Source organism: Pezoporus flaviventris, unplaced genomic scaffold (assembly GCF_033815535.1).
Source record: "Pezoporus flaviventris isolate CSIRO_AGI_PZ_B2104156 unplaced genomic scaffold, CSIRO_AGI_Pfla_v1 ptg000113l, whole genome shotgun sequence".
Lineage (NCBI taxonomy): Eukaryota > Metazoa > Chordata > Aves > Psittaciformes > Psittacidae > Pezoporus > Pezoporus flaviventris.
Window position 1 is genome coordinate 2,385,476 of NW_026892661.1, and position 19,216 is coordinate 2,404,691.

A 19,216-nucleotide genomic window follows, 5' to 3' on the forward strand; every position below is an offset into this window, starting at 1 on the left:
CCTCATTTTTGGACAAAAAAAAACATTTTGGGATAAGCATCACCCATTTTAGGGTCAGAATTACTCATTTTGAGGTAAGCATCATTCATTTTGGGGGAGAAGCCCTCCTTTTTGAACAATAATATTCATTTCAGGGTGAGCATCCCTCTTTTTGGGGCCGTTTCACTTATTTGAGGGGACTTTTGGGGCTTTTCCAGCCACAGGAGGAAGCTGCCAACAAAATACAGCTGCAAAACCTCATCTCGTAGCACTTTATAATAAATGGCCATGAATTAATACTAAATTACAATGAATCCTTTATGAAATTACAGAAACCCAAAATACATTGATTTTTTGTTTTCTTTTTTTTTGCTGAGCCACCCTCTCCTGTGGCTTGTTTGGGCTAAAACTCCACCATTTTCCCACATGGGTGGACAATGTCAGGGAGAAACCATCTTTCAGCAACATGATTGAGTTTCCTTCCGTCTTGGTGACTCTCGGGGGTCACCATTCAATTCTGGGTGAAAACCCATTTTTTCCTGCCTCGGTGCCAGTGGGAAAGTCTCATTCCCGGCAGCCTTTGCCCCAACTCTGCATCCAGTCTCAGCCCTTCAGGATGAGAATGGGGTGGTTCTTCTCCAGATTCAGTGGGTGTTTTAGCACATAAATAAAAGGATTTGGGGGAATATCCTCCCTTTTCCAGAAAGTTGTGTCCAGAGTCACCAAACGGCCACAGCACTGGGGATAAAACAGGGAGATTTGGGCAGTCTGGTGGGTCAAGAGCACCAAAACCCTCCTCAGATCCAACCTGAAGCAGAACTTGCACTCGCTGTTTCTTTCTCCCCGTGTGCTGATACTTACGCCTGTGAATCCTCTTTTTGGGGGAAAATCCCAAAAAGCATCAGTCCTGGGGTTGTTTATTGGGATTTGGATTTTTTTGCACCAAGGAATCCAAGTGATGGACGCAGTGGCCCATGGTGAAAGCCCACTGTCACCCAACAGCATTGGAGCATCGCGTGGGGAAAACAGCATCCCCTAAAAATGCTTTTTCTTACCAAAAATGAAGGGGAAAAGGGAAAAATAAGAAAAAAGCCTGAAAAAGAAAAATAAATCCGGCCACAATATGTGCCTTGTAAACATGTGTCCTTCACATCCACACGCTGACGTGCTGGTCCCTGTGCTCCTGTGGGCAGCCAGGGCAGCCACCAGTGCCTCCAATTTGCTTTTTTTCTCACCAATTTTGTTTTTGTTCTTGCCAGGGGTTGGTTTTTTTTTTTGGCATTTCTGGGGGAATTTTGTTTCTGGTGCTGTCAATGATTTGGGGATGGTGCAGGAGGAGCTATTCCAAGGAGTCACTGCGGTCCAAGCCGAGGTCGGCGCCCGGTGCTGCTGGGAGGCCACCAGGCTCTTCTTCCAGCTCTTCCTCTTCTTCTTCCTCTTCCTCCATCTCGTCCTCATCCTCCTCATCCTCCTCTTCTTCCTCGGTGCCATCAAGGGAGTCGTCATGGGCTGCCAGCATGGCCTGCTGCATGGCCATGGTGGCTGTCGCTGAGGAGAGGGGCTGCAGGTTGTCCATGCTGAGCGAGCCTGAAATCACACAAATACATAGAAATAAGGACTCCCCAAGTAATATAAAAATGACAACAAAGTGCAAGAACCAAGAACAAGCCAAGCTGAAAGCTGTATCTAGACAGAGCACCCTGTAGGGTGTCCCACATGTCCCAGTCACTGCGCAAGGTCCAACCCTCAATGTTTTTAATGTATCTTCATTAAATAACAAGAAATGATCATTTTTGAGCAAGTAGATGCCCAAATTGGTTGGGCAGATCTCTGTCTTCTCTCAGTTTCCACCATCCCTTCTCTTCAACTTCTCTGTTCTCATCTTGTCTGGTCCATACTCATTTACCCTCTCTTCATCTTCTCTACTCCATCTTCATCATCTGTTCTCTGTTTATCTTTTCTCCTCCCTTCTTGTCTCATTTGTCTTCTCATTGCCATCTTCTCTGCTCCTCTTCATCTTCGTCACCTGTTCTTCATCTTTCCTCCATCTTCTGTCTTCCTATCTTGTCTCATCTGTCTTCTTATCTCCATCTTCTCTACTCTTCAGTTTCATTATCTGTTCTCTGTTCACATTCATCTTCTTCCTTCCTATCTTGTCTCATCTGTTTTCTCATCGCCATCTTATAACCCTTTTTTCCATTTTGTCTCCTCTCCTCTTCCCATCTTCCCCTTTCCCTTCTCCCCTCAGGAGGTATCCCAAATGTATCCCGCAGGGGCTGATCATTGAGGAGTGTTCCTATGCTGAGGAGATGGCAGTGCCCCATTTCTAGTGCCCTCATGATAGCCAGCTGGAAGGATCTTCTTGCCTTCACCACTTCTTCAACATATTTTTCCCCACAGGGGATAAAAATGGCTCTAGAAGACCTTAATTCCCAATTAAGGCCATAACTGAATACATGGCCACCCCATCCAGGAAGAGCAGGGGCCACCAGGGCTTGTCCTTACCATCAGGATTTGTCCCCGCATTGCCACTCTGCTGCTGCAGGACCCCAGCAGCGATGGAGTTGGGCCAGAACCGCTGGGTGGGCCGATGCTGAGATTTGATTTTCTTTGCTTTGGGGGCAGGGTCTGGGTTGCTGGCGTCGAGCATTGGCTGCAGGATGCGCCGCCGGGCGTTGATGAACCTTTCCGGGGAAAAGAGAGACCATTGGAGTAATGTTACATCAATTCTGAGTTAGAACAACAGGCTTTATAACAATTCAGTGAATCACAATATAAAACCAAACAGCCGGCGGGTTACCCTATTTTATCTGTCTGTGGAATGTTTGATGATGAGAGTGGTGGGACACTGGCACAGGGTGCCCAGAGAATCTGTGGCTGCCCCATCCCTGGCAGTGTTCAAGGCCAGGTTGGACACAGGGGCTTGGAGCAAGCTGCTCTAGTGGAAGGTGTCCCTGCCCGTGGCAGGGGGTTGGAACTCGATGAGTTTTGAAGGTCCCTTCCAACACAAACCGTTCCATTTGAAGGTCCCTTCCAACACAAACCATCACATTAATTTCTCCAGCTGAGTTGAAGGCTGCTACACATGGGGTTTGCCAGCAGAGGGCACTAAAACATCGCAAACGAAACGCCGCCAATTAAACACACCCCAGCTCAACCCCTAGAAATGGTCCCTGATTACCCAAGTTACTCCCAGAAAATCACTATATAGCACCAAAAGAGCATGAAAAACATTTCTAAAGCCGGCAAGATGACTGCATGGGCCACTGATGCACTCACCAGTTGTTGACTTGCAAGAGGGTCAGGTTGGTTTGAGCAGCAATTTGCCTCTTCTCGTCCTCTGTGGGGTAGGGGTGCTAGAAAAAAAGAGAGATGGGCAGCAAAATGACATCCCTGTAAGCAAACCGGCAACCTTCAGTGGGCCCAAAACAGCGATGCTCTTGTCCTGAATGCAATAAATCCAACATTTCCCGTTTTAAAAAACCAGGCTGGAAAGTCCCATCCAGTTGCTGCTCTATGCCCTGGGTCATGTTTTCCCCAGGTTGCTTGGAGTTGTTATTTTCTGTGTTGCTGCCTACCTTGGGAATTTCCTTCCCTCCTGGAGACCATCATGAAGCTCTTTGCAATCAGATTCTGAGTGGGGTTTGGCCAAATTATGCAGGAAAAAGGGTTAGGGTTAAGCTTTTCACCCTTGCCCTGCTGTTGGGACAGCAGTGCCCTTGCTTGTGTCCTCCAAGTTCCTCCCATCTACCTACATTTGCATCCCCCCAAAATGGGATGGGTTTGCAATTCTGCATGTCAAGTGACTGCTGATCGCAACCCTACCTGTGGGACAGCTTTCACACTCCAGCTTGCTAGAAAAGGGTATTTGGGAGATGTTAACTGTAAAACAGTGCAAAAAGTCATGGAAAGCCCCTTTTGGTTGCTTATTCTTGCATTAAGGGCATATTGTTACCACCTGCAGCGAAAACCAGCATGCTCCAAATACTGCCAAAAGAAAAGCGAAGCCACTTAGTGCCTCCAAATACAAACTCACCCCCTTGATTTGCTCATTTTGGGGTTTTCCACCTTTGTATGTTCCCCAGCTTGCACAAAGATTTGGCAGTTGAGGTGCTCACCATGAGATGCTGGAAGAGCCATGAGCGCATGATGTTGGTGGCATGTTTGGGCAGGACGCCCCGCTTGTTCTTGGACTTCTTGTCCTCACCGTCGAGGAGGGAGGTAAGGTCGAGGTTCACCTGCCAGGGGAGAGCACTGGCTGAAAAGAGAGGCAGACAACCCAAAACACAAGCAAAACCAACTCAAAAAGGGAGTGGAAAAAACAGGCACTTGCACGGAGCATCCAAACCCTATTTTTTCCCCAAAAACTTTGCATTAAATCCACATTTTCCCCCAGGATCTCTATTCAATATCTCCACTGGTTTTACCAATGCTTTGCAAAGGGAAATGGGATTTTTCTCCCTGCGGTGGCACCTGCACAGCTGGGGACTGTGGTGCTAACCCATGATGGTTTTGATATTCAATTAAAGAGGAAAAACACTTTCACCTTATAAAATAGAATCATGGAATGGTTTGGGTTAAAGGGACCTTAAAGCTCATCCAGGTCCAACCCCTGCCACAGGCAGGGACACCTTCCACTAGAGCAGCTTGCTCCAACAACCAAGAAGATGGCTTTCTGAACCTGAGGTTAAAACCCTGCTGCTTGTTAACACCTTCCAAGCCTGTGTTCCTCATCCAACTGATTCCCACCATGAGGAGAAACATATCCATAGCAGGAAAACTTGCCCTTTTTCCCCCAGAAAAATAAAAAATCAACATCTTGCTGCAAGAGAAGTTTTAATGAGGATGCAGGAACCAAACCGAAATCTCAGTGCTTGAGTTAAAAAGAGATTCTTACTCTTTATTTTCCCCAGCTCTTCATCAAACCCTTTCTGCTGGATGAATTAAACATCAGGCCAGCAGGTCCCTGCAACTCCCATGGGTTCCAGCTGAATAAATCATGCTGGTGGCACAGAAAGAGCATCCGGAGGTGCTTGTCTGGGGCTTCCTCCCTGCCCCAATATTCCCTGTGCACATGTTTTTCCCACCATGGAGGGTTTTGCTGCAAGATTTAAGCCCTCAATGGAAAGGCATTAAAGGAAGAAATTTTAAGAAGCAGTGCACAGGCAATAAAACCTGCCAGCGAGGTGCCACCCATTCCCAACATGCACAGGGGAAGTTTTGCTGACCTGCTCTGTGAAGCAGAGTAGCAGAAAATGATGGTTTCTTGCCCAAATTCCTAGGGAATGGGGGTTTGGAAGAGTTCATGCGCAATGCAGCCAACAGAGGTAGCAAGTTGTCCTTATAAATCCTTTTCTAGACCAAATTGTCACCTTATTGCAAGATGCATCCACAGACAAACCCCATGTAATTCATTGCAACGACAGAAAAAAGGAGTAAAACCAGAGCAAATGGCTAAAACAATATGCCAAAATCCATAAAGCAAGTTAAAAAATGACTCCGTCCCATGAGTGCTGCAACTGCAGCACTGGACAGGCAATCCCAGATCCATAATGCAATACCAATGGTTTAGAGGAGGTGACATGGTTTAGTGTATGGTGTCCCTGCCCATGGCAGGTGGGTTGGAACTACATGATCTTAAGGTCCTTTCCAACCCAAACTACTCTATGATTCCATATCATATCTTATCAGATATATCAGATATCATAGATCACATATTTCAGATATCATAGATATAATATCTATCACATATGTCTGTCATATGTCATATATCGTTTATCATCTTATATATGATGCATGAGATATGATATCTCATATATCATATACCATATGTCATGTATCATATGTGATATGTCATACTATATTACATAGTATGCAGTGTCTAGTGTATAGAATATAATATCCTATATAACATAGAAATATAAACATTGCTGTAATTTGTTAGGTCTTTGCTCTAGTTCCTTGGGTACCCCCAAGGTACCTGGGTTTAATCAATGTTTCCTGCTAATTCAAAATTTAGGAAACTCCCATGAGTTTAATTCCTTGAGAAATGGGTTTTTCGCTTGCTGCAGCCGTGCAAAATGCTGTGTAAAGTGGGAATGTGAGGTGGGAAGGTCTTACCTGGGCGTTGGGGAGCTGCAGGGCACCAGGGGCGATGGCTTGGGCAAGGACCTGACCCTGTGACGTCACCATTGTCACAGGCTGGTACAAGGCTCCACCTAGGGACAAAAAGGCTCGTGGGGGTCCCAAAACCCCCAAACTTCTCCCCTTTGCCCCCACCAGACTCCTGTGTGGTCCCTACCTGGCACAGCCGGCGAGCTGCTGCCAGTGCTCATGGCCAAGTTGCCCGGTGGGAGTGTGGCTGCTGGCACCACGATGCCCGGCGGAGGGTTGGATGCAGGTGGCAGTGCTGCGGGCGAGCTCTGCAGCATCTCCTGAGGGAAAAACCATTAAAAGCATTGATTTTAATGCATAAAGCCATGCACAGGGTTAATATACCTGCCCCATCCTCCCCCCCCCCCCCCCCCCAGTAAATTCATCCTGTTGCTTTGAGCAAAACAGCAGGAAAAGGAGTTCTTCATTTTGCTGCAACTGCAAAAGAAGATGAAAAATGAGGATTTACACTTTGCAAAGTGACTTCCCCAAACTTGTCTTCTTTATGCATTCCCATTAGGAAAAAGGTGCATGACAGACAAGAAGGAATTTCTTCAGGCTTCTTCTTTCTATATAGTTTTGGGATGTTTTCACTGGAACTGCCTGATGCAGCATTGTCTAAAAGCCAGGTCAAGCACCATTGTTTCAGCTTTACGTTAATACATTAATAACTACATAACCCCATTTGATATCATTCCTTGCAGCTTTAAGCTAACTTTTTGCAAACAAAAGGGCATTTTTAAAGCCAAAAGCTGTAACCTCATTTCCAGCCCCAGCTCTGGAGCAGCTCTTGCATTCAAGCAGCAATTGGAAAGAGACCAAATGGAATGATTATCTGAGTACTGAATGCAACATTTTGGGAAGGGTGCTGCAATTGAGTGTGGTGAGAATAGAGGGTGATGTACCACAACCTCCCAGATGGGCAGGAATTAGCAAAAAAGATTTATGAAATTATCATTTCAAAATAAGCCCCCATTTATCTGTAATTCATCCAGCTGGAGTGAAAACTGCACTCATTTCTTGCAATAAAAATACTTTCCTTCCTTTTTTCTACCCATTTTCCCATTCTGCATCACCTCCCTGGTGTCCAGGTGGCCTTCAACTACTGAGTAAAATGCAGTAAAAGGTTTTTTTTTCCACTTTTTTATCCAATTTCCCTTCATTTTGAGACATTTCTTCATATTCAAGACTTTTGCCATTAAAACCCCTTCCTGTGTTTTCCCCTCCCTTAATGTCGAGCCCAAACCATTGCATCTGAGACCTCTGCCACATGGTATTTTTGTCCTCTCCACTGACGATCCCAATGTTACTTATGTGGAAATTTTGCTGCAATTGCTGTGAATTTCTGCTTTGCCTCCCACACGTTCCTTTTCATCACTAAATTAATTTAAAAAATGCAAAAAACATAAAATACTTATGCTTTTTTTTTTTTTTTTTAATATCCCTTCCCTGTCTCTAACCTTTTTGGGGAAAAACTGGTTTTGGTTTGGCTTTCCTCTCCTGCTGTGTTTTTCCATGATTCCTCCAAACAAAGGGTATCCAGAACATTTTAGACTGGAGATTAGGAATAATTCCTTCCTCAAAGGGTGCTCAGGCATTGGAACAGGCTGCCAAGGGAAGTGATGGGATCACTGCCCCTGCAAGTGTTCACACACCGTGTAGACTAGGCCCTTAGTGACATGGTTTAGTGGTGGCCTTGGCAGTGCTGGGGTAAAGGTTGGACTTGATGATCTTGAAGGTCTTTTCCAACCTGGCTGATTTCATGCTTCTAAGTGCACTGGGAAGAAACAATGCAGGATATCAAAAAATGGGAACAAGAACCTGCTCTTTCCAGACGCAGTGGTCAAACTCATTTCTAACAGCACTGTATGACAAAAATTGTCTTTTTTTTTTGTGTTATAGAGGAAAACTGTCCCAAAACACTAGCTTGGTCATGTCCAAAAAAGGAATTCATGGTGTTACCGCAATACCAATGTGAAACCAAGGGTACCCAAAGGAAGTGGAGGCTCTGTCTTAAAATAAATATAGATATCTCCAAGAAGATTTAAAAACTATATTTTGCGTACTAATTGCTTGGATAGCAAATGCCAGCCAAATGATATTAACTTGTGATTTTGCTGCAGTGGAAAGTATTTTATATTTTAGGACTCATAAGAAGTTGAAACTTGAGTATAAAAAAAGCATCTCTAGGTGTCTCTGCAGATCCACATCTCAGCACTGACCTTCCACAGCTCTATTTCTCCCAACTAAAAGTCATTTTAATGAAGAAAAAGATGGAGAAGGAATTTGAGAAGAAGTGCTGTCCTGAATATGACCATTAAACCACTGCCAATCTGCTGCAATTCTCACTTGAAACAAGAGCTGGAAAATGCAAGATTTAACCCAATTTAAACATCCCTGGCAGTGCTCTGATTCCCAATTTGATTGGCTATGAAGAGTTTCTTTTTCTTGCAGGTGAAGTCAACTGGAGAGCAGTGAAGACCACTTTGATGCTGAAGGGAAGTTAAACTGATTTACTTTAAGCTTTGGGTTAAATTGGCTTTTTTTCCCTCCTCCACAGGCACCTCCACTCTCCCATCCCTATCTGAAAACCCAAAAAAATATTCATTAAATGAAGGGAGGGGGTTAAAAAGGGTTTGGTCTGATAAGGACTCAAGGTTTTCACATGAAGCCCAGTGAAAAACAATCAAGAAAAATGGAAGAAGGGGAACTGCTTGGTGGACCTGCAGGCCAGTGTCCTGGGTTCAGCCCAGACAGTCAGAAACTCCTCCACAAACCAAACCAAAGCCAAAAATCAATGGATAAAATAGAAAATTGCCTGTAAGGTAATGAAGGTTTAGGGAAGGATCATCACAGAGGAAAAACCCTACTGTTTCACCCAAACTTGGCCAACACCAAGAGTCATCTCTAGACTTGGCAACAGATTTCAGAAACAGTTGGAACACCCAACTGGGTGCTCCCTCATCTTTCCAACCCCACCAGGCTTTCTTGCATTTCCAGAAATTCTTGCATTTTCCATCTTAGAAAGCATAAACACCACCAAGCCAAGGACCATCCTGTTGGGATACATCAGGGAAATCCAACCGCGATTCTCCCGCGATGACATTTTGACAGCTCCAGATGTTGTTTTCCCAGTTTTAGTTGATATCCTTGCTATTTTGCATCCAGAATTTTTAAAGGAGGGTGTCCATTGATAAAACACTGCAAAAAACTGAAATGTTTCGCTTCCACGACCAACCTGCTAGTTCTCCTCGCAAAAGGATCAATGCCCTGAGAGAACCTTTTTTCTGAGAAACCTCAGTCATTGATATGAATTATATTTACATTTTTCAGATTTATTTTTCTTTAAATCTCTAAATTAGTTGCCCGTTAACTGTTTCACCTGCCCTCAGCATGAGCTGAATGGGACAATCATTAGCAAAATCATCTCACTTGCCATTTTTTAACCACTGGTCGCATGATTCTTCAGCTCTCCGGAGCATCCCCAGCCCTTAAAACTCAACTGATGGTTATTGAGTATTTCCAGCTTTTGGGTTTTTATCCTTTTCCATGCAAACTCAAGGATACTCTATGAGCTGAAGCACTCAGGCACTTGTCATTGGTTAGTGCAGCTGAACAGCCCTAATTTTCTCAGCCTATCTTCACACAGGAGGTGCTCCAGCCCCTGATCATCCTCATGGCCTCTTATGGTCTTGCTCCAACAGCTCCATGTCCTTCTTATGTCCTCATCCAATGAGCAGATGAGATGGTGGCTACTTCTGCTCTATCAAAGTGTTTCAGCTCCCATTGCCTGCTGAAAATCCCTTCATCACTGAGCAAGCGTTTCCTCTCCAGTTGGGTCTTTTCTGGGTGCATTCCTATTTATTTAACAACTGCTTCCAAATCCTCACTTGAATTTCTCCAACTTTCAAGTCTTGCCCAGAAGGGAAACATTCAGCAGCTCTGGGTTTGTAGGAATCAGAGGCTCTTGGTACCTCTCTGTTGGCCTTCTTATTTTCCAAAGACTTGTGCTAATTTTCTGATAGGATCCCCACCTCTTTGTGAGGCACTAAATCCTCATTACTTGTCCTGACCGATGCATTCTAATTAGATCAACACTTTAAAAATTAGAAAGAAAAAAGATTGGGGGGGGGGGGGGGGGGATCACAATAGCCACAGGACGGCTTTTCCATCTCATTAACTCCCTCGCTTATTATTTCCATGAAAATTACTGATAAAAACCGTGCATCTCCATTTGCTGGGACCGGGAGCTTCGTCGGCTCCTATCTAACATCTCTCTCATCACCCGGGATGCGAGCCGTTGCCATGGCAATGCACAATAATAGAAACTAATAAATTACAAGCGAGATGCTCGTTGAGCAATTATTGTTCTCTTTTATGCAAGTGTCTTGCTAATTTTGATCATAAGGAATGCTCCCATAAAGCGGTAAAAGGATAATAAGTCCATTTCTAGAGATTATTAGAAAATACAGACAAGATGGGGGAGGGAGGGGGGAGTAGATCAATGATTAAGTGGTTTGGTGCTTTCAGGAAACCCAAATAAGAAATAAAACTTTTTGGAGGGCTTCTGCTTCCTCGTTCTGGGCTGCAAATGTCATATTGGAAGCTTCAAACAGCAGTACTTGGAACCCTGCTGTTAAAAACAACTTCTGTTTTTGTATTTCCACCACCTTAAAAACACCCAGAAAAGCCCTAAAAAGCCAGCATCACTACCTCATTCCTGGGGAGAACCTCAAGAGCTAACTGGGTTATTTTCTGTTGCCGCAATTATCTCTGGTGGGATAATGCAAGCCCAGATTTCATTCCCTCCTTCAAAAAACTGAAGGCCTGAGAGAAATCCACAAGGGATACACAATATTGCATCAGGGAAGTTTTTTGGGATGCAACGAGCCAACATTTATCCCCTGCACTGCAAATGCACATGAAAACCCCAGTGTATGGGAAACAGGTTTTTATCCAAATATTAAGTAACAATTCCTTATTTTGACAGAAAAAGCACCAAGGTGCAGCTTGGTTTGGACATTTCAGCTGATATTTCTGCAATACCTAGGCATCTGCTTGTAGTCTCCCACTGTGCTTGAGGCACCAAATGTTTCCTTCTCCCAGCTAAAACCCAAATCATGCCAAAAAAACAGCCAAGGTGGGAAAATTAACCATGCTGTGGGAAAACTGCAAGGCATGCCAGGGTAAAACAAGGAGCAGCAAAGCCCAAAAGAGACCCAAAAACCTGTTGAGGTGCCTTGAAATTTCTTGACAAGGATGGGGGAAGGGAAAGTAGTGGGGAAAATCACGGTGTTTCTGTCCCTCCTGCCAACAAAGAGTAATATTTCATGACAAAAATGCAAATTTATGGTCCATTTTCCTGTGTGCTTTGCATGGCTTCTGCAATTCCTCCCTCCACGCACATTTTATTGCTGCAACATAAGTTTAGGAAAAGTCCTCATCTCTTTCTTTTGCAATGACACAAAGATCTCCATAGCATCATTTATTGTATGATATGAGCAAGACATGGGGCTTTTTTCCATTGTTTCTGTCAACTGGGGATGAGTTTTAATGAATTTCCAGGAGGCTACAAGAGTTGTAGAGCAACCCTCAAACCTCATTGACCCAACTCGCCCATTGGTCAATGTGCAGTGATGATGAGTACAGGCGATACTTAAGGTGTTACCTGGGGATGGAGGCTGAGGGAGGAGGGGTTGGGGGAGTAGGGCCCCCCCAGGTCATTCCTGAGTAGGTTGTCACTGTGCATCTTGGTTTTGAGGCAGGTGATGTAGCGGTTGCAGAAGTCCTTGCACAACTCATTGACCTTCTCCAGCTCCAGGAGGTGGATGCGCAGGACCTGAATGGCCTTCACCATCTACACGAGGGCACACAATGGCAAAGTTAAAATCGTTTTTTACCTTGAGGAATAGGGAAAAAAACCCAACACCCAAGTCAATATTCTCACCCAAAATCCCATGGCAGAATTAAATATTTTACTTTTAAACACACCAGAAAAAAAGAGCCAAAAAATCAATATTCATGCCAACCCCCACTGCCAGAGCCCGTCCTTCATCACCTCTGCGTTCCTTTTTCCCTTCCCATCAATTCCATCTCTGATATCCCAAGAGGAAAAAATTCACAAAATTTATCATTGCCTCCACGGGAATTGCTCTCCATGCCCAAAAAAAGTCCGACATCCAAAGATGTCGAAAAGCATTTGGTTTTTCTCTGGAGGCCACTTCTTCTAACTAGATTATAGGGCTGCAACTCCACCGTAAGCTGTTGCTGGTGCAAAGCCTGGGCCTCATTAAAACGTACCCCATAAACGTTAAAAAATTTACACATAAAACATTCCTCTTGCTGAGCTGAAACCTTAAGTTTTACAGCTGCTGTTTGAAATCTTGCATAATATATAAAATTTCAGCTATTCACTCCGGGGCAATAAATGCGGTTTTATGGAACAAAGCGCCTTTGCATTTCAAAGGGTGTTTTTAACTTGCAAATTTTAGTGGTCATCTTTACAAACTGCGAGTCACCATGGGTGGGAAACATCCCGAAAAATCCAGTGCCAAACCTGGGTGGTGGCTCCATGGCAGAGAAAGCGAAATTTTAGTGAGGGAACATCATGGATGATGGGTTGTAGTCGGAAAAATCCTCTTTTGGGGGGTCTTTTTCTTGCTTTTTTTATCTCCTCTGCAGTTGGTGCTGGCAAAGCACAAGGTGGAGGCGTCATGGCCGAAGTCTCTGCATCCTCCCAGGGCTCAATGGCCATGAAAGTCAATATTCAAGGGCAAAGGCAAGAAGACCTGACACATATATGTATAAAAAATAAATCTCTCAATTATCGCAGCTCATTTGCTTAGGGTCTCATTTTATGTCCCTGCTCCGCTGCGTCGTATATCTGTCCGGATAAAGAGTTACAGTCCGACGGCGTACGTGCGCGGGGTTGTAAAAAATACAGATGCTGAATTAATTGACTGTGTGGCACTCGGCAGCTGATTGAGTTGATAATGGTGAGATCTGACCTTTTTCTAATTTCTAATTATGTGCATCTCGGCGGTGAGGAATACATGACTCTTATTCTAATGATAGCTTAATGCCGCTGGCCTTTTCATCCCTGCTTTGCCATTGCCGATTTCCAGGGAATCAGTGGCATTAAAAGAAAAAAACACCCCCAAAATAACCAAAAAAACTGCAAAAACAATGCAAAAAGGGAAAATGCATCAGCTCAGAAGCAGATTGAAATGTTGAGTCTTGAGTATTTCACCCAAAATTCCCTCCAGTTAGCGCTTAAAACCAATAGGAATGGTCCTTCTTCAGCATCACTTTAACCAGATCCTCTGTCTTGATGAAGGCCAACCACACCAGGTGATCTGAATGGCCTCTGGAGACATTCTGGGCATTGGATAGAATATATACACACAAACATGTTCTAGAAATAGGGAAAATATATGAATATGAATATATCCAGTGCTGCACAGTCACACATGGGATCAGCGCAACTGCCAATGGCCAAATTCCACCTCGGCAGCAAAAGTTGCTCCAAAACATGCCAAAAACCCATAACTGGTGTGGGGTCTTTTTAAGAAACCACCAAAAAACCCAGTGAAAACAATCTCTGTGGCCACATCTCCTGCACTGACCATTTGCTGAAGATGTTATGTGTAGTAACAGGTTTTTCTCACAAAAATGTTTGGATTTGGGGATTTTTCTGCTTCTGCTGGCTCCATCTCTCTCCTCTTCCTAGATCATTCCACCCATTTTGATGTCATTTAAAGGGGCTTTTTTGTGCACCTTAACATTTGATGCATGTTCAGTGCCAAAGTGAAACAATTCAAAAATTCTCTTGTTTTGGTTGCTTGTCCCAGAGCAATTTCTGTTCTTGTCTGTAAGACATGCGAAATGGGTTTAGTAATGTACAAACTGGGCTTTGCATGGCCTGGGATTTTTTTGGAGGGCTTTCCACAGGCTGCTAAAGCACTCTTGATTTAGGGATGTCACAAAACTCTCTTCTACAACTGAAATTGGGCATGAACCATGGGGGATTTAAATCCATCTTGAAGCTGTCTCTTGGTCTTTTTAGGAAAGAGGCAGGTAGGTTTTGCACTCGGAGTATTGTTTGTTTTTTCCCCTTTCATGACAGGTCATTGACAGAACATCATCACACCCTTGATATCTGTAATAGGTAGAAAAAGCTGTGTGGGAATTGCCTGACCCCTTTTCTGGGATGGAAATCCCTCTGAAACATGGCCCAGTGGACACACAAACCCCCAGGGAAGGTGTTCTGCTCTTTGCATCATCAGAACTGGTCACCTCTTTTGACCTTAAAAATGTTCTTGCTGGGTACACCACCTTGGTGCCATGGACCTGTCTACCCACACGCTTGCCCTGGAGACCACATGAGGAGGCTTCTTGGATAAAATAATGGCATTTGGGGATGTTTCCTGAGGTCCATGCATGAGAAAAACTCCATTCGAAGCAGAGTCTTCTGAGGCACTTTCCAGCAGCAATTGGCACAGCATGAAATTTGTGCTGCTATGACAGGGAAGCCTCCAAAACCAGTCCAAAGTGTCCCAAACCATTGATATGCATCACCTTTTTCGGATAAAGCTCTTATTTTGCTTTGTTTCTAGGACAAGAGCTGTCCATTACACTTGAAACAAGAAGGTCCCAGACAAGAACATGATGCAGATATTGCAGATTTCGAGACACAAGCCAGCCATCTATCTTGGCTGTTTCCAGAACACACACTGAGCACATGGTATTTGTTGGGAAAACAAGCCACAGGGCAGGATTTTGTTCTCATAGGGGAACTTATGGAAAAATTCTCAGAGAAGGTCCTGGAGAAGTTCTCACATGGTCTATATAGAATATTACAAGATCACTAACACTGCAACTGGAGCTCAAAGACACTGCCCAAGGTGGCAGATCTTCATCTTCACCCCTACCTTCTCCCTGACCCCCAAAAACCATCTGCCAAGCCCCAGCTGCCTCTACCAGGTTGTCCAGCTCAGGATCATCACTGAAGAAGGGCTTGTGCTCCTGCTCCTGCTGGTGGACGAAGTTCTCGATGTCAACGTCGAAGCTGGCCGAGGTGATGCACTCGGAGCCCTGCGTCGCCTGCTCACACTTCTCAAAGAGCAGAGTCAGCAGTGGGAACAGTGGATGCCTGCAGAGAACAAAGGAGAACCCCCATAATGCAAACTGGTTTAGGTTCCAAGCCCATTTTTATACCACACCATCTACCCATGCCTCCTGCAAGAGCCGGGTGGTTCAAACTTCACTTCCAAGCCAATGCAGGAATTTCTCCCTCTTGACCTTTTCCAACAACAATACAAAGCCTAAATATTGCAAAATTCACCATCTTCTCCACCAGGCAATGACCTCTCTTACATTTTGGTGTTTTAATTCATTGCACCAAAGCTGGCATTTCCAAAATGCTTTGGCTTTGGGATGGCTGTCTTGGAACCATCTGCTGTCCCAGTGGCTTTGAAGTTTTGGGAATCAACACCAGCACTTGATCATAATATCAAGATATCACTTGATGGTGATATTTTACCCCAAAATGGTTGGAGATGCTGGATGGGAATGAGCCGGCATTTCTACATGCCCGCAGCATCCTATGGACTGATCTTGCTATGGTTTGTTTCTCCACCAAGAGCTCTCATTGTATCTCTGTTGAGAACATCCATGCCTCTCCATGAAGACGGGCCCAATCCCATTTCTGTTTTACCACAAGATGACTGTTAGAAAACAAAGATTTGCAATTCTCTGTGCAAATCCACAATTTGCTCTAATTATTAGAAAACCAGCTTACAGTCCTGGAAAATCCACATTTGCTCTAATGATGATGCTAAATGGATGCAGAATCACCTCCTGACCAGCAGGTCAAAGGAGGTGACTCTACCCCACTTGCAGCACTGTGTGCACTTCTGGTGTCCTCAACATCAGAAGGACATGGAGCTATTGAAGCAAGTCCAGAGGAGGCCACAAGGATGATCAGGAGCTGGAGCAACCCTCAATAAGCCTCTCCAGCTGTGCAAAACTATAGTAAAATAAAATAAAATAAAATAAAATAAAATAAAATAAAATAAAATAAAATAAAATAAAATAAAATAAAATAAAATAAAATAAAATACTATTTATGGAGTATTTCAGGGGAGAAATACAAAATGCTTCTCCAGGGATGTTCTTCCCCAGTTATCCCAGAGCAATGGGAATTTCTCCACCGTTTTATCTCCCAAAGATGGTCCAAAAGATGATTCTGAATCACTTTCCACTGGTCTTTTCTGAGCCTGAGTCAGGCGAAGGGGTTAAACCCCTTGGCTAAGTCTTCATTTGCAGCCGCTAATACCGCAGCATATTATAGTTTAATCTGTCCTGATCCCAGTTTAATGCCAGGTTTGCCGAGGCTGGAGCAGAGAACGGGAAGGGAGGAAATAATTTCATACTTTGGGCAGCCCTGCCGAGGCTCAGCCGAGGGATATGAAAGGCAAATTCCAGGCGGCGGGAGGAATTATTGGGACTTAGGAACTGGCGGCTCAGTGGCAGGTGCCCACTGCCATTTCCAGAGCCAATTAGGAGCAAAGGCTTGGAATTACCCCAAGGATGGGGTTTTAACAAGGGAGTGATTGCAGCCCCAGAGCAATTTTTAGCCCCTTTGCTTGGAGGGGTTGCATTGACCAAGGGGAGATGAAGACTGTTGCTGGCATCACCCTGCACGCTTCACTATTGGGGCAGTGCTGCTACGGACTGCCAGGAATGTCTTGGAATGTTGGCAGGGAGGAGGAAGAGGCATGTGGCCGAGGGGAAGATGGTTTGGTTTTCAGTAGGAAATAAAATAAAAAGGAAAGAAAAAGAAATAAAAGAAAAGAAGAGAAAGGAAGGGAAAGGAAAAGAAATTATGAAAAAGGAATAAAGGGAAGGGAGGAGAAGGGAAGGGACACCATGGGGCTTTGCAGGCAGAGATTATGGCATGGAAATGAAGAGTTGGAGCCTATCCTTGCTGTGAAATTTGTGAGGAAAAATAGACAGGTATCCAGGAGGATTTCCCCCACCGTGGGGGTTCTGGAGGTGGAAAATCATCCCTATGGCACAGTTTTGGGGCTGAAAAATCTGCTTTTGCTGAAAAAAATTTGCTTCTCCTTTTTCCTTTTTGGGGTTGGACTGGATGACCTTTGCAGGTCCCTTCCAACCCAAACTATTCCATGATTCTATGAAGATGGTTTTCCAAAAAAAGACCTTGTTTTTTTTTTTGTTTGGTTTTGAATTTTTTTTTGGTGGGTTTTTTTTTTTTTTCATTTTCTTTTCTTTTTTTAGGGGGGTTGGATTTTTTGTTTTCCCATGGAATCCTCCAGATAAAAGGGCCAAACCAGCCCTGACATTTTCCTGCAGGAGAGAGGTCGTTTGCAGCCAGTAATAAAAAGGATTCAACAAGGGCTAATAAAGAGAAATGAATTCCTCTAATGGCCTCATTTCCCACCTTCACCAGGGCTCTGCCCCTGAGCTGGTGGCAGCTTGGGCACATCACAACAGGCTTTATTTTTACCCAGCTCCAATATATCTATCCCCCCCCAAAAAAAAACATAGAAAATAAACTTAATGAAAAGAAATTCAGCCCTTTCCCACTTGGAAAAGTCCAGTTTGCAGTGCTGGGGCGGTTTAAGCATTGGTTCCCACAGAAGAAGCCACTTAACTTGTCCACAATCCATTGGGAAGTGCCAGCTTGTTGCATAAAGTCAAGAAAACACTTCAGCTGGGGAAAACTGCAGCAGAAAAGTGCTGCTGCTGGACCAGTCCCTGCTAAGATGCTCCTGCATCAAGCAGGGAGGGGGATGCTTGATTTTTTCCCTTTTTCCTCTTTTTTTTATGGGTGATAAACCTCCCGCTAGAGCATAACACCCAGCAGGGTGACTTGTCCCAGCTCTTTTTATATTTCCCATCACATTTTCCTGGTGATTTCCCTCCAGGTTGATCGACCAATGCCTTCTGCCTTGGTGCAGTTATTGAAAATTAACAAAAATCATCATTTTAGGCTCAGGATATGGCTTTGGGAGGGCTAAACAGAATTCCTGCCTGCTTTTGCTACTTAATTCCATATCCACAATCCTCATTAACTGCTGTATAGGTGAATATACCGATTTTGCATGGCCTCATTGGGTTCTTTAGAGATAAAAATGTATCTGGGAGGTACTTTCAGTTGATAGCCAAAAATCAGCATCCAGGTTTGGGCAACCAAGTCCACACGTGGCACCAGCCAACATATTTTCCTACTTTTCTGTGTGGGAAATAGGTCCAAATTATTCCCAGCATTTTCTGACCTTCAAATTGAGGCTGGGAAAACTCCAAGGGTTTTTTTTTTTTTGTTTCATCATCCCATGAACACTGTAAAAATCTTTACAGGCGTGCAAATAAAAGGTGTTTTTTTTCCTGAATGATCTCTTTTGCCTTGAGAAAATTATTTCTATCATTAGCAAAACATCTTAAGACCTGCTCCCAATAATCCTTCGTATTTTCCTGGGAAACCAGTGGGTTTATTCCCATCTTTCCAGACCTTTCAGACTCGTAATATCTGAATATTTGAAGTTTTTTGATTCACAAGCACCTTTGGCCCTGGCCATTAACGGGGGGGTTAATCCTTAACCTTAAACCTTAATCCTAATTATAGTATACATTACTGTATACATTGTAATACTGTAAATAATTATCTATCACTTTAATAATTACATATTACTTATATAATTATATTATTTACATAATTACAATGTTACTTATTGCAATTATATGATAACATTATATTACAATATTATATTAATATTTCCAAAGGCATAAAAAAGGGGTCCAGAGGGGTTCATACATCCCGCACCCATTGCTGCAGCACCCATATGGAAGCATGAGCTTCCTATTTCAGGTTAATAAGTGACTTTACCACTTCTGGGTGCTTTTTCGGCCCAAAATCACACCGTTTTGCTAGAAAAAAACAGTCTAATTTGAGTTTTTGGGAGGTGGGAGGAATACTTTGGGTGTGAGATGGTGGAAGATGCAAAACATGACAGGAGATAGGGGCAGATGCTGCAAAATGATGTCTATGAAGGACCTCATT

At 43.9% G+C, this 19,216-nt stretch overlaps 1 protein-coding gene across 2 annotated transcripts in view; it reads right to left on the reverse strand.

Moving 5' to 3' along the window:
- Nucleotides 1-237: 237 nt before the first annotated feature.
- PKNOX2 (PBX/knotted 1 homeobox 2) overlaps nt 238-19,216 on the reverse strand; it is a 31,861-nt gene continuing 12,882 nt past the window's right edge. For both annotated transcript variants that reach the window (XM_061478057.1, XM_061478058.1), the window contains 8 exons: nt 15,112-15,283; nt 11,801-11,989; nt 6,281-6,413; nt 6,100-6,197; nt 4,098-4,217; nt 3,259-3,335; nt 2,485-2,663; nt 238-1,566 (listed from right to left, as the gene is read on the reverse strand). In XM_061478057.1, the coding sequence (XP_061334041.1) occupies nt 1,319-1,566; nt 2,485-2,663; nt 3,259-3,335; nt 4,098-4,217; nt 6,100-6,197; nt 6,281-6,413; nt 11,801-11,989; nt 15,112-15,283 (1,216 nt within the window). In that variant the 3' untranslated portion in view covers nt 238-1,318. The remainder of the gene's footprint in view (nt 1,567-2,484; nt 2,664-3,258; nt 3,336-4,097; nt 4,218-6,099; nt 6,198-6,280; nt 6,414-11,800; nt 11,990-15,111; nt 15,284-19,216) is intronic.